Source organism: Uranotaenia lowii, chromosome 2 (genome assembly GCF_029784155.1).
Source record: "Uranotaenia lowii strain MFRU-FL chromosome 2, ASM2978415v1, whole genome shotgun sequence".
Taxonomy (NCBI): domain Eukaryota; kingdom Metazoa; phylum Arthropoda; class Insecta; order Diptera; family Culicidae; genus Uranotaenia; species Uranotaenia lowii.
Window position 1 is genome coordinate 315,664,268 of NC_073692.1, and position 16,230 is coordinate 315,680,497.

The following is a 16,230-nucleotide window of genomic DNA, read 5'->3' on the forward strand; positions in this document are numbered from 1 at the left end:
TCTGATAAACCGCTTCTGAACACGCTCTATTCGCAGAATCCAACTTAACTGGTAAGGAGCCCAGACAATAGAAGCATGTTCAATCACTGACCTGACGAGGACACAGTACAGAGACTTCAAGCATAGAGGATCTGTGAAATCACGAGCCACTTTGGTGATGAATCCAAGTTGACGATTAGCTTTGTCGATGACTGAAGAGCTTTGACGGTTGAACGTGAGTTGCGAATCAAATATTACTCCAAGGTTATTTACCTGGGAAACCCGGTTCAAAATCTGGTTGCCGATGTTATAATCGTAAAGAAGTGGCGTTTTACCTTGATGGAATGTTATGACAGTGCATTTCGAAACACTAACGGACAGTTACACCAATCTCCGAAACGATGCAACAGCACTTGAAGGCGGACGCAATCAGCAGTAGATCAAATATTCCTAAATCATCAGCGTATATAGTTTTTGTTCCGTCGTCTAATCTGAGAATTAGATCATTAAAGAATAGCGCAAACAATAGAGGTCCCATTTTACTTCCTTCAGGAACGCCAGATTGATTCACGAAGGGAAAAGATATGCTATTGCCAAGCTTTATTCTTATGCATCGCGCAGTAAGAAATGAATTCAGCAAAACAATCATGATGTTATGGATTCCAAGCTTAGCCAGTTTAGCTAGCAGAATTCCATGATCAATTGTATCGAATGCAGCTTTTATGACGGTGTATACCGCGTCAACTTGTTTTTTCTTTTCCAACTGGTTCAAACAAAAAGATATGTATTCCAAAACATTCGAAGAAACTGATCTGTCTGGCATGAACCCGTGCTGTTCGATGGCTATATACTGCGATGAGGCGCATAAAAGGGCATCATTTACAATCATTTCAAATAATTTTGATCCTGCTGACAAACTGGTAATACCACGATATTGTTTCACGTTACAACGCACACAGGGGTAAATGCATCTAATAAGCGATCAAAATTATTTGCGGACAAACGATAAACGATAGACATTTGATGTCTTCGCATCATTTTTATATTTTTTGATAATCTATCAAATTCTTGATAGAAAACAAATTAATTTTTATACCTGGAAGAAAGATAAAAAAAATTATTTTTTGAAATAATTAGTTTAGAGACTTGATGTCTTCACAAAAGTTGTAGATCTTATTATTTTGAGCAACTTTGTTCAAGACACCATCAAGATCGCATGAAAATCATAAAAGTTACGAGCATTAAAAAAAACACGAGCATTTTAACAAGTAATTTTGAGTTTTTATTAAATATTTTTTTTAGTATACGATTTACAAACTTGGTATATTTGAGAAAGTTGTTTGAATGGTTGAAACACACAATTTTGTGGAACACTTTAAATACACATTTCAACTAAGAAAGGAGATATACTATAAATTATCCAAAATAATGCCTTTTTTCAGTAAGTTATAACCTTAATAGTTCGGAGGAGTTCGTATAAATTTTTGAGTGGGTTTTGTTGGTCAAGTTATTGGCTTTCCATTGATATATATAAATTTAACATTAGTTTTGATAAGATTTTTTACAAACTAGCAATCGAAAATGAGCTTTTTCCTCTAAAAACAGGATAAATTGAGGGTTTTTTTCTTCGAATTTTAAGTGGAAAAAGCGCATAATTGATTGCTAACTTGCAGAAAATCTATCCAAAACTAATGTTAAATACATATATATCTATATATCAATGGAAAACCAATAACTTGACCAACAAAACCCACTCAAAAAATTATACGAACTCGTCCGAACTCTTAAGGTTATAACTAACTGAAAAAGGCATTATTTTGGATATTTTGTAGTATATCTCCTTTCTTAGTTGAAATATGTCTTTGAAATGTTCCACAGAATTGTGTGTTTCAACAATTTTGAACAACTTTCTCAAATATACCTAGTTTGTAAATCATATACTAAAAAAGATATTGAATAAAAACTCAAAATTACTTGATAAAATGCTCGTAACTTTTATGATTTTCATGCAATCTTGATGGTGTCTTCAACAAATTTGTTTAAAATATTAAGATCTACAACTTTTGTGAAGACATCAAGTCTCTAAACTAATTATTTCAAGAAATTTTTTTTTATCTTCCTTTCAGGTAGAAAAATCACTTTTTTCTTTCAAGAATTTGATAGATCATCAAAAAATATAAAAATGTTGCGAAGACATCAAATGTCTACCGTTTACCGTTTGTCCGCAAATAATTTTGATCGCTTATTAGGTGCATTTACCCTTGTGTGCGACGTTCGCCATTCTTAAAGACCGGATACACGAACGAATTTTTCCATATATCAGGAATCTTACGTTGCTGAAACTTATTAGCAGAATCAAAATCATTGAAAAACAATAGCAGCAGCCACACAAAATGATGGATTTTTCATTATCTCATACTACACGCAAAATAATTTAGAAATTCATTCTATGGGATTTTTCACGTAAACTAAGTTTTTGATGCGTCCCATAGATTCTACGAGCCTCTAATAGTTTCTACTTCAATTCCTCATAACTGACGCATAAATTTCACTTGAAAACGATGTACATAGCTAAAGTTGTTTTTTAAATTTTTATTTCGTGAGCGCGTTTTTGTTTCAAAAGTAATTTTTATCAGAAAATGGACGGGCATCTGTCAGCTGCCCGGTGAGAACTTGTGTCAGCCTTAAAATTTAGGCGTTTATTATTCGGTATCGGTGTCCATTTTTGTTCCGATCCATTAATTCACATCCCGCTTCCATGGATTGGGGTAGGACGGAACCGCCCCGAACGGCAAAAGCCAAGATTAAAATGGATCCGACCGGATCGACGAAGTTTTGGAATTCAGTAAAAAAAAAAAAGAACTGAAGGTATCCAAGTACCGCATGGTCCTCGTCAGAGAGTTCAGATGGAACCAAAAAATGTTGTTCCGGTGTCAACCTCAGCTATAAGGGTACGTAGTTTTTAAAGCAAATTGTTTTTCAAGACAATTTTCTATGATAAAATTTTATTTATTTTTAAATTTTGACTTCTGGCAACAGAGAAAAATGAAACCGAACCCAACCGAAAATGTATTCCAGGGAATGAGTTTCCTTTAGATTCAGATCAGGTAATAACCATATCATGTCTTGTCCAAATAATTATTTTCTTTAATGTGATTTTTTTCTATTTCTACAGGATTTCACCAAGATACTTCTATCAGCCGTCGGATGATCCATGGAATCCAGATGTTTTCCCGGGAAGTGACAATAGTGAGTTGATAGTGATATTTTTATGAATGTTATTTAAATCATAATATAAAAAATAAAAGAAAAAATAATACAAATCAAACATCCAATTACTCTTATTAAGCGTTCATTTCAAGTTTGTTCCAATTCTATTTAGACTCAAATAAAACTAACAATAACTTTCATTGTCACACCGCGGTAAAGTCACTAAGAATTCACGTAAATTGTAGATGATGATCATGAAGCACAAATTCTTACTAGGGGAGTGCTTACATATTTTATTTGTATAATTTACGTGAAAATCATTTGGATAAAAATTATGTAGTTTTTCACGTAGCCACGACGTGCTGATTATTTTGGGTGTAAAAACGTATTTACAACCCAAAATTGAGCTGAGAACTATTGCTTAAAATGTTTGAGTGGAAATTAAATAAGGACCCAAATGTTTGCTTAGTTTCTTCATCATGTAGAATTGGAAAATAAGCAATCAAAACAGAAACTGCGCACCCAAAATAATCCGCACGTCGTGGCTACGTGAAAAACTACATAATTTTTATCCAATTGATTTTCACGTCGCTTGTACGAGTAAACCATGTGAACGCACCTCAATAAGAATTCGCACGCCATGAGCTTCAGCTACATTTTACTTGAATTTTAGGTGCGATTATGAAAAACGCATGAAATAATTTTGGTTTCGAAATTCAATTGGGGTCAATTTTCTCGTTGCTTTTTTTTGTAATAAATAACAATAAAGCTAAATTGAATTAAATTTATTTTTTAAATTATTTAACACAACACACAACCACTACTACTTATCACTATCACAAGTATTGTGAAATTTATGGATGGAGTACACGAAACTGGCCTTCATTTCTTTCAGGTTTGTTTCCAATTTAGATCACAGTTGACTTGCCTGAAAATTGTTGAGAACTCAGATACTGAAACAGATTTTAAAATATATCTTTAATCGAACTCACCAAAATGCAAACGCTTTTTAGAAACTATTAAACGGTGGTCTACCGAATATGACATCCTTCTCGATTTACCGGAACTTTTCAATCTGAAGAACCACCTTAAGGACTGAGGCACAATTTATTCAACTATTAACTGAAACTTTGAGTGCCAGAAATTACGGCCACGTTTCCAGGTATCCATAAACCAACGAGATTACCAAAAAACCAAACACAACGGTCAACACGAGTTTTCAAATTAGTAAATAAAAGTTGCTGACTGATGGCAGCTTCTATTCTAATTAGAATTTAATAACCCACGCTTGAGAAAATGTATTGTAAGCCATCCACTAAGACTTTACGTGAAATTCATGAGTCAGATATGTGTAAGTAAACTAGTTACTACCAGGGCTTCCGTTATACACTGTGTTTACTACAGACACACGTAGAATCGATATTATGCAGGAAAATCTTAGTTTACGTGAAAAATCCCGTATAAATAATTTCTTTATTCTTTTGGGTGCGAAGTGCCAAAAACAGTGAGGTCAGCCAGTGCGTGAATCGACCCATAGAAGCAGAAATCTGTTCAGACGCCGAGTCAAAAACAAACAATCAGCAGCAGCAGCAGCAAGGTTGCCGAAATCACAGAAAAATCTGTAATTTCACAGAATTATTAATTTTCATCACTGAATCTGTGTCACAGAACACAGAATTTAGGGAATATTCACAGATTTCTCAGATTTTTTGAATTTTGTACCAGGTTCCAAAATATTATTTTTGATGTCAACATAAATTTCGGATTGTTTAATTTAGATTGAAAAAATATGATAAGATTTGTAATGTTAATTGATTTTCCTCTAAAAAAAGTAAAAAAGACCCATTTTTTCATGAATTTAAATGAAACTTAAGGAAATAGCGTCACAGAAAACCATCACAGAATTTTTGGGTTGAATCACAAAAAGTCACAATTTTTATTCGCCAAAACACAGAAGTATTTTCGGCAACCTTGAGCAGTAGAAGGTCAAATCGAAACAAACAAGCAGCTTTCAAAACCTGAACTACCTAAACAATACGTCTGTTCTATCGCAAGGTCGATTCGAACTGGCTGAAAAATCTGTGCTTTTTAAGCCAATCCGTCTTTTCCATCTAAACAAATAATCATCAAAACAAACAATTAGCCGTAGCAGCTCTAACAATCTGCCATTTTCCAGCCTTTCTGTCTTTTTTGCCGGAGGAACAAACAATCAACAGTAGCAGTCTTGAAAATCGGTGCTTCCTAAGCCAATCCGCCTTTTCCACAGGATGGCCAAATCATAAACAAACCATCCACGCTACAATTCCGTATTTTTCCACCAGAAGGCCAAACCTTCTAATCTTAATAACTCTTTTGTCGTAACTCGTATCATCTTGAATATAAATGTGTGGAATAATGTTTAGATTTAGAAAACCACACCCAAAATAATTTTCACTTAAAAAATAAGTGACATCTGTAGTAAATTCTCGCCATACGTAATTTCATTTGAATTTTAAGTGATGGGTCAAGTGAATTCACTTAAGTGACCGGTCAAGTGAATTACACTATGACGTTCGAGTGAAATTTATCTGAGTTTCTAAGTAAGTTTCTAGTTAATTATCTCTCGCGTTTTTAAATGAAAGAATATTCATAGAACAGCACTATGATTTAAAATACTTACATTACGCTTTCGCCATAAATTTATGGCGAAAGGAAAATTCCATCGTAATCCCAAGGCAGATCGGTTACTGCGGATAGTGCGACTTCTAAATCTTCCCTGCTGCATACCAGAAAATCTGTCCCGTTCAACCCACAAGCTGAAACATGATAACACCCTTAAATAACTTTTTCTTACATCACGTTTAACACAAACTACCGCCAAAATCGCCTTTTAAAGAATTGGAAAAATCCAAATTCAGCATAAGCTTTAAACACTGCTCTTTAGAATTTGCCATTTTGAACTCTGAAAATAAACACAATTACAACCTGACATTCACTTGAAATTCAAGTGATGGGGAAGTGAATTTTTTTTTCACTTCAAATTCAAGTGACGACTGAAGTGAATGTGGATGAATTCACTTGAAATTTAAATGACTGCCAAGTGAAATGTATATGTCGCACTTGAATGGAAGAAAATCACTGGATCCTTGTTTTTAAGTGAAAAATCATGTGTATTTTAAGAGTGAATTTGGGTTCAGTGCAAATTTTTGAAACAACCGGTGCATAAAAATTTAACCCAAAAAAGTAGATTTTGCAGTTGAGCTAGAAAAAATGATCGACTGTCATTGAGCCAAGTTCAGCAACCCCTTAAGTGGGCCACAGACTACAAAACATTTGTACAAATGCGATGAAATTTGATAAAAATTTGTCGCTGTAAACACGACTTGCATAGTGTATGGCACTGTTTGAATGAGCGTCCAAACGGTTGGAGTAAATTCGGTCGGGATCGAAATATTGGGGTGGAGATGGTTTTTTTTTTGTTTCTGTTTTCGCCAGCAATCGTTTGTGTTCGCATGAAATATGTTTATATAGTGTGAGGGCGAGCATAGATCAAACAATCGTCGTAGAATCATCGAATTTGTACAGGCCATTTGTGTAGTCTATGGCCCGCTTTAGGGTTAACCAAATGAGCTGGAATTTGGCGTGGGGCTTTTTGGTTGGCTAAGGAACGATTTCAGCCCCAAGTGATCCTTTGGTTGGTGAGCCCACCTATGCCAAAGATAGAGGTCAAAAATAAGCCAATGCGAATGATTTTTCCACTATTTTAAATGTTTCAGTTAATTGCCGAAAGGTTGGTCCTGGGTCACTGATTTTTTTTTCTTCAAGTTAGTTTATATAACTTCCTTCCATGGTAAATTTACAGTACTCTATAGATACCTGTATTAGATTTTTCATTTCACTATTAAAAAAAAGTCATTTTTTTAACTTGAAAAAGAGGTGAGTTTGTGCGGGTACAATTATGTTACAACTGGCATCTAGACGTGTGCTTAAGCTAAACTTAAGCTTTACATCATTTTCTCAAAAAAAAAAAAGAGAAATAAATATATAAAAAAGAGCATTGTTATGAATTTTCAATGGTTCATTATGAAGTCCACGATATTTTCAAAGCATTAGTCATTCTTCTCTAAGAGAAGTTTATTTATATGTTCAAAATTATTTGAGAAGTTCATTCGGAAAAAATTAGTGATTCAATATTTTCGTCAAAATCCGAAATAGTACTGGGTGCTAAAGTCCGGCCTGAATCTTTTACACTAAATCTATTGTCCTATCAAAGCTATTATTGAAAAAAAAAATCTTGAAAATCTAAACCTTTAAAATCTCCTATTTACGACCTAATCTGCATCTTTCTATCTAATTCGTTTTATTCAAATAACTACAAATCATAACAACTATTGCTACGTACCGTGGCAAAAGCCCTCGCACAGCACTGGCAGTCATCGGTGGGGCCATCAGCAGTTCGTCCATCATCAGCTCCGTATCGTCATCGCCGGTGTAGGAAGACGTCGATTTGGTCGGTGACTTTGACACATTTGTTTAATTTTTTAATAACGGATATTATCAACAAGATTCAAGATAAGGATCCCAATATTACTGTAGTGTAACTTACCGAGTGCGTTTGTTCAATGCTGCCAAAAATTTGCAAGTCATCATTTTCACCTCCGCTAGTAGGAGTTCCCCAGACCTCTTCACCCGACGTTACCGAGGTTTCCCCTTCGTCACCGGGTGGCGAGTTGATCTCGTCTTTCGGTGCATCCTCGTTAGAATTCCCTCGCCCAAGATACCGATCTATGAAGGCCCGCGACTCTTCGATGAAACTGCCTGCCCGCGCGGTCCAATTCATAAACGGCTGCGTACTGGTATCGTATACTTCCTTGGTGACGATCTTGATGTCTGTTAGAAAAACAATTTTTGAATGAAGGTACACGATAAACCAAATTGTCTCAATCTTACTCACCATTTTCTTCCTCATCATCTTCGGACGAGTTGTACGTCTTATCGTCGGTTTCATCCGACGGCACCCGTTCCAAACTAGACATGGTCCCGTATCGTTTCATGCCGGTGTTCAGCACCCGATACGGTGGCTCCGGGAGCTCATCCTCCGGTGAATTGTCCGGAGAATACTCATCCCCATCGCCACCCACCACCAGTCCGTTGGATTCGCTGATGTTACCCAACTGGAGTCTGTTCGAGTCGCTCCAATTCAGGGACATCCCATGCTTAGCGGCCGAATTGTTCAAGGCGTCCGGTGTTGGTGGCACAACCGCTATCGTCGGAACGGCCTCGAACGGATCCAGTCGTACCAGCGAAGCCGCCGGATTGATCTGAGCCAGTCCAATCAGCATCAGAGACCAGTCTTCGATGTTACTGTTGTCATCTAGCGGCTCCCAGCGACTCGTTCGCAGTTCTCCGCTAGAGAATCCATTCACGAGATTCGTATTACCCATCGTAGTGTTCGCATTCATCTCGCTGATGTTCTTCAGTATTCGCACCCGCTCGTGTAGCACCTCGTCCGGGCTGATCGTAGTCTTCTCAAAGTCTTTCGGTGTGCACTTGCAGTGGCACGGAGTTTGGCACTTGGTTTTATAATTGCTGTTGCTAATGTTTAATGGTTGTGGAACATGTGGAGAACTCATCGCTGAGTCCGGTTGATCAGTGCTTCCACTCTCTGCAGAAACCGACGCAGCTGTTAAATCACCTTCCTCGTCGCCTTTCGTTGGGGATTTGCTGGGTATCGTGAGGGTGCTGGTGGAAGAAATACTGGATGGACTTTTGTTCAGGCTACTGCCGGTCGTCGAAGCCGATACGCAGCATCGCGTTGATGAAGTTTGGCTGTGCTGCACCGTCAGTGAATTGCTGCTCGGGGAGTTCATTCTGCTTTTGCAGTTTTTATGGCATTGCCTACAAACGGAGATGGTGTCTACCTTATTGCTTAGTGGACTTGATCGGACGGTTATCTGTTAGAAATACAAGAAAATGAGAGAATAGTAATTTCGACGTTATCTACGGATTTGTCAGTGCAGAAGTCTTACAGGGAAAACAAAATATCAGACTGACTGCTAAAACATCAGTATGAAATTTACTTTAAATTTTTAAACAATTCTTTTCCAGATCAAATTCTACGCAACGCGAAAGAGGGAGCCGGAAGCAAGATAACGCTCACCGCCGGAACATCGAGCCAGCACCCGGTTACGGTGTGACCTGTTTGCCAAGCCATTAGCAAAGACGAAGAAAAGGGGTCAAGCGTGAGTAGCAAATTGTATTGCAATTATACATAACCTGAATGGAAAATTTATCCTCTTCAGGACCCCTTTTTCCTTACGGAAGATATTTGTTCCGGGTTTACGCTTATTGGCCAATTGTTTATCGCCATTTTAGGCAGGTTTGAAGCCCGTTCCGGAAAGCCCGGTTTGAGCATTGCACAAAAAAAATTATAACAGTAGAAGTACCCTAGGAAGGTCGAAACAATGATTAGATGAACCTCGAGTCAGTAAAACATGCTTCGCTTCTCGACAAGTGCACTCGATTGTCGCCTTGTTTTCAGTTTATAGGGTGTCCCATTATGTCTAATAACTATTTCGATACAACCCTTCTCATTCCGGATGACGTTTAAAAAGCTGATTTCTGCTGAGTGTTGTTGTTAACAGCTTAACTTGAAACTCTGTGTATCGCGAGCTCCATTTTCCATAATGTTCGAGAAAAAGAGGACATTTGCCCGGAAAAGTGCAAAAAGGTCGTTCAAAAATGGTGTACTATCCTCAATCTTTTGCTAAGACATTTGGCGGAAATGGGAGAAGTAAGCATTGGAGCGGTCTTGAATTTGATTCGGGAGAATGTAGAGGGTAGCAGCTTCGTGGACAAAAACAACTAAGCGTAAACCGGATCCGGTGGACAACACTTTGGACCGGAAACCCCGTCAAAATCAAGCTTCTACCGTCAAACTACGAGCTCGTAAATTGTATGATCAACAGCTGTGTGGAAAATCGGTGTGCGTGATCATCGATGACGAAACCTTACGCAAGTTTGATTACAAGACGCTTCCGAGTGACTAGTATTACATTGTTCGTGATGGTCAAAGTGTTGACGAGATGAAGACATCAATTATTATTATAGAAAAATTCGTCAAATAGGCAATAGGTTGGCAGCCATATGTGAGTGTGGCATGCTTTCCGAGCCGTTCGTAACTACTGACAAGATGAATACAGCTTTTAACGTCCGAGAATGCCTGAAGGGTTTGGCATTAGTTCACTTCTCAAAAGACACGATGGCTTGGTACAAATCCAATAAAGTCCAGATCGTACCGAAGGAGATGAATCAGCCAAATTGTCCTCAAGCGAGACCGACCGAAACACTTTGGGCTCTTACCAAATAGTATTTGAGAAAACATGTGAAGCCTGTTTATTAGGATATATTGACAGTTCTACACGAACACCACTTTAACAGAAGGCCTCAGCCCTAACCTCAAACCATGAGAGAACATAATCGATTTTTGAGAAGGGCGCACGATAAACGCGATTTTCCGGTACTAAAATCGACAAATTCGCCCTGTGGAAAAGTGATACACAGATGTTCGTGTTTTGATTTTTTTTTGGGTGTTCAGGGCTGCCAAGTGCATTGATATTTGGAAAACGATGATGATGCAATTAAAAGCATTGTTATTGAAAAACCTTTTCATGTGTACTGAGAATTTGCAACTTTCTCGTAGATTTATATTCGAATGTGAAATTAAACGCACCATTTATCTGAACGAAAGAACAACTTACTGTATCGCACACTTAAGCGAAGAAGCGAATTATGTGGATTTGTTTAAAATAGTCAGAGCATGCAGGCGATTATTTTTAAATTAAACAAAGACGGGGCTTTCACTTAAGCTTGTTTGTAACAGTGAATGATTTTGCATTCGTTTAGAAGTTAGAAACAACTCTTTTAATCTACCGAGCAGTACATGAAAATATATTTCAGATGTTTTTCATTCACCTTGAACATTCATTAGCAAAAGATAGCTTATCTTCATCCATTTATGGATTGGTAATGAATTCAAACGTTTAGCTGTTGATAGTTAAAAAATTTCATCAATTCAGAAATGTTATAATTAGTTTAAAACAAGCAAATACTGATTTTAGTAACTCACTAGCATCACTGGTGAGGCCGCCAGCAAATCAAAATTTGAGGTTATGGCTGAGGCCAATTTTTCGTCAATACTATCGTCCGTATATACCCTTATTAGGATATATTGACAGTTCTACACGAACACCACTTTAACAGAAGGCCTCAGCCCTAACCTCAAACCATGGAAGAACAGAATCGATTTTTGAGAAGGGCGCACGATAAACGCGATTTTTTGGTACTAATATCGACAAATTCGCCCTGTGCAAAACCGATACACAGATGTTCATGTTTTGATAGTTTGGGTGATCAGGGATGCCAAGTGCATTGATATTTGGAAAATGATTATATTTTTTTTCATTGCATTGTTATTGAAAAACCTTTTGATAAGTACTGAGAATTTGCAACATTTCCGTAGATTTCTATTCGAATGTGGATTTAAACGCAACATTTATCTGAACGAAATAACTGTCTGTATCGCATACTTAAACGATGTAGCGAATTATATGCATATGTTTTAAATAATCAGAGCATGTAGGCGATTATTTTCAAAGTCAACTTAGACGGGGCTTTCATTAATTTACTTTTTTTTTGTAACAGTGAATGATTTCACATTCGTTTAGAAGTTAGAAACAACATTTTTTTTAATCTACCAAGCACTACATGAAAATATCTTTCAGATGTTTAAATTCACCTTAAAAGTTCATTAGAAAAAGATGGCTTACCTTCATCCATTTAGGGACTTCCTTTAATAAATTTAAACGTTTTGTTGTTGATAATTAAAAAATTTAATCAATTCAGAAATATTATAATTTGTTTAAAACAAACAAATACTGATTTTAATAACGCACCTGCATCACTGGTGAGGCCGCCAGCAAATCAAAGTTTGAGGTTATGGCTGAGGCCAATTTTTCGCCAATACTATCGTCCGTATATACCCTTATTGTTGTGCGTTTTTTTTCTCTCCGATGGAGAGTCATCGATGTAAGTTTACACTGATGATCGATAATTAATTTGGTGATGGTGGTGACACATAGAAAAACAAATTGGAAAAATCACAGCAAGCGCTGAGATTTGAAGATTATGGAAAAGGGCCAATCAAGTGTTAGCGGGGGATGGTGGTTAAGGTTGCAAATAACGATGAAATTAAGTGAATGAATAAGATAATTCAAAATGGGCTATCGTAGGAGCGAACGAGGTAGGAAGAAAGTTAAGTGAAATATACTAAGTAGAGTGACAGAAGTTTGCGGACTGGAAATGTTCAATCATTTGGTTCAATGTGAAGTGCTGGAGATTAAGCGACGCTAGTGTGGTGTAAATTTGGTTAAGATTACCATGCGGTTTGTATCTGGATTTCAGTATTGGCAGTGAGTTTTGGGTTTGAGTCCCATGATCTGCCGATGGGTAAGATGTGCCATATCATAGAACTGTATAAATTGGAACTTTCGACCTGACATGCTCTAAAATTTCATGAAACTTTCATTTTAAACTGAATGAGGGCAAAGAACAGCATGAAGAGTCAATTGTGATTTTGGAACATGCTGATTCTTGATTTTGAAGCTTCAGTTTGAAAAACAGAATAAAATGTCATAGTATTTATGAAAAAAAAATTTGAAAGTTCTCATTTGAATCAACCCTTGGTTTTCAAAAAAATAGAGCTGCTGGAGACAAAGTATGAAAACCCTGTGTTATTTAAGATTTATCATCAGAACTACAACTATCAAATGTGGCTCTTTCGAACAAACAAATTTTGAAAAATTGTAATTTTCGGCCCTTCTGACTCAAAAGGTTGCCGACCACTGACCTAGACAACTTCTTGGGTTTCTGCACCAGAAGACAACGATATGTACTATATGGAGACCCTGGAGTCCTTCGATTCAGTCGCTCTGTCTCCTGCGCCTTCCTGCGTGGTCAGTCGTTCTGGCTTTAAGTTCTTTGGAGGCGAGGGGCTCTCCAGACCACTCTTATAGACAAGTACCCGGTTACGATGAAAACATCTTCCTCGCGTATCCAGTTTCCGATCCAAAACAGATCAAACCCCCCAAAATTATCCAGGCTTGGCTACATCTACTTAACTTTCAGCACCGGGACGCAACGTATCAGGATTTACGGACACCCCTGAGCTCTTCGAGTCAATTGCGCTGTTTTCTGCCAGTGACAACAGTCGTTCCGTGCCCTGAGTTTGTCTGTGCTGAAGGGGTTCTGCAGCCTGCGCGTCTTCCAACATTTTTCTAGACGCTTTGAGTACCGCGACTCTACTTCAGATCAACAGCTTTGAAAACGAAAACGGCCGTATGCTCGACCTCTACTTTGTTATAGAAGGGTTTGGGAATTCCCTTCCCCCCTCCCTTCGTTAAAATAGTTCTTCATCACCCAGCCTTAATGGTCTCATTCGATGTCACCAGATCTAATGCTCCGGTTCAGGAAACAGCGTCCTTCTACCAAGACTTCAAGAACGTTGACTTGAAAGCTATTCCTTTTGTCCTGGATTCCATCGTATAGCAAGATGAGTTCGATCTCTCTGATCCGTGCAGCAACTGTGACTCTTTCGAACATACTCAACTACAGAATCGACCGCCATGGGCCAAAACGGAGCGTAGCACCTGAAGCCGGATAAGAATTGTGCGCTTCGAATCTACAACAAGCACAAGTCCTCCCACACTAAGGATGAGTACCGTAAACTGAACTCAGCCTACAAAAAAAAAACAGTAAGTGTTGCTATCGAGCTATCTACATCGACTTCAGCGCAATTTCGAAACAAATCCTAAATCTTTTTGGAAATACGTTAAAAATCAGCGTAAGGAATCAGGGCTTCTGCTTCAAATGTTCTTGGACGACCATACGGCGAACAGTGATCACGAAATTTTTAATCTTTTGTCGAGAAGTTCTCCGGCATTTTTATATATGGGTCCATTTCTCCAGAGGAACTGAATATGGCTGTAAGAAGTTTCTCACCTCTTGATTCCTCCGTAATTTGTATTCCATTTGACGATGCAGCTATTTTAAAAAGCAAAAGCCAAGCTTTAAAACTCTTCCTTCTTGCTGCCATCTTTATTAAACGTTTTATACCACATTTGTTGGAGCCTATTAGAATATTTTTCGAGCTTCGCTGGGCGTGGCAATATTCCCCGCACATTGAAAAAAAGTTTACAAGTTCCCTGGTCCTAAAAGGGTGATAAAAAGGATGTGAACAACTATCGCGGAATTTAAGCTCTATGTGGTATTGCCCAACTGTTCGAATTTGTTGTTCTGGATCCCATCTTCTCGTCCTGCTAACAGTACTTCTACAACGATCAGCACGGGTTTATGCCAAAAAGAACCACTACTACTAATTTATTGACCTTCACAACCTTTGTGCAAGATAGTTTTGCTATGAAGACCAAAACTGATGCCATCCTTATCGATCTTTCTGCTGCCTTCGATAAAGTGAACCACGATATTGCAATCGCTAAGCTCGAACGCTTAGCCTTCTGTAGATCCATATTTGAGTGGTTTCTAAGCTACTTAACGGAACAAAACTATCTGTTCAAACTGGAAATCACTTCTCAAGGCAGTTCAAGGAAGCCATTTGGGGCCCATAATTTTTGTTGCCTATTTCAACGAAGTACTTTCTCTCCTCGACGGTCCAAAACTCGCTTAGGCCGATGACATAGTGAATACGATGCGATGCGATGCGGTGAATGCGATTCAATGCGGTGAACCACATTTGATGAAAATGTATGTGAATCGCTTAAACCTGACATACTCAACGCGGCGAAGGAGATGTCAATTTGTTCCGCCGCTCGAGTTCGCATAGGCTGCGTCCGTAAATTTTCCGCCAATTCGCATCGCATCGCACTCACTATGTCATCGGCCTTATGCTGATGACCTTAAACTTTTCAGTATTATCACAGGTCAAGACGACATCGATCTGTTGCTTTTTGGTGTGACACCAACTGTCCGCCCTTGAATGTGCAGTTGTATCATTTTCTCTGAAGCATTGGGAAAACGAGATTTGCAGAGAGGCGCTTGACTGGAATCCAAATGGGCATCGAAGAAGAGGCAGGCCCAAAAGCTCGTGGCGGCGGAGTCTAGCCGCTGAAATCCGCACTGTTGACGAGAACCTTGGCTGGCAGCAAGTGAAAACGCTGGCTCCGGATCGCCAGCAGTGGAGATCTTTTATCTCAGCCCTATGCGTCGGTCAATCGGCGCTGGACCCTTAGGTAGGTAGGTAGGTATTGGGGGCTAGGTCGAATGAAGAGTGACATAGCATGTAGCTACGTAGCACAACCTACTTCTTATGGTTTTCTTCCACTTTCTACAGTCACATAAACAGTCACTAAGTAGTCCCATAGCTCAAGAACCAGGACACTAATATAGATGAAAGCTTGTCTGCCTTCTGGTACGTGATGAAGTCTACTTAAATTGTGTATTGTTCACTAGTCCAAGCTAGGTCATCCCCAATCTATTAGAGATTCAATCCATCGTGATCTCTCGAATTAGACACGATATAACAGGCCTTCAATTCAGGCCTTTCAGATGGCTTATTTGAAAAAATTGTAAAATGAGAGAAGCAGCAAATATTGTAGCTGACAACGGTTTCCATGCATTGAGAGCAAGACTTGCGTGCTCTCGCATACTTTCTGGATGTACGAATAAGATGTTGAATATTGTCCAATTTGTATAAGTCTTATCATTTTAGCCAGAAGTTAAAAATATGTATGTATATTGCCTCCACTTTAGTTGGTTAATGCTGGTTTCGAGTTTTATGCGATGATTTAATAATGTATGTTATATATGAATCGTATAACAAAGTTAGTTGAGAAATTTAACTTCAAAAATATTTGCTGGGTTGAAGGACTAACATTTTCATAGACCATTGCAATTGGTTGGCGAGCTGTGGGAGCCTCAGTATGCCTCTGGCTCTCATGACTATTACAGATTGCTGACTATGCTGTTATGACAGAGTCTTCAATATTA

The 16,230-nt window shown here is 38.2% G+C and overlaps 1 protein-coding gene across 3 annotated transcripts in view; it reads right to left on the reverse strand.

Annotated features, from left to right (window-relative positions):
- The window catches only part of LOC129746143 (uncharacterized), a 123,421-nt gene that overhangs the window by 26,833 nt on the left and 80,358 nt on the right, over positions 1 to 16,230 (reverse strand). For all 3 annotated transcript variants that reach the window (XM_055739645.1, XM_055739644.1, XM_055739646.1), the window contains exons 14-16: positions 8,123 to 9,122; positions 7,775 to 8,058; positions 7,571 to 7,686 (exon numbers count right to left, since the gene is read on the reverse strand). In XM_055739645.1, coding sequence (XP_055595620.1) covers positions 7,571 to 7,686; positions 7,775 to 8,058; positions 8,123 to 9,122 — 1,400 coding nt within the window. The remainder of the gene's footprint in view (positions 1 to 7,570; positions 7,687 to 7,774; positions 8,059 to 8,122; positions 9,123 to 16,230) is intronic.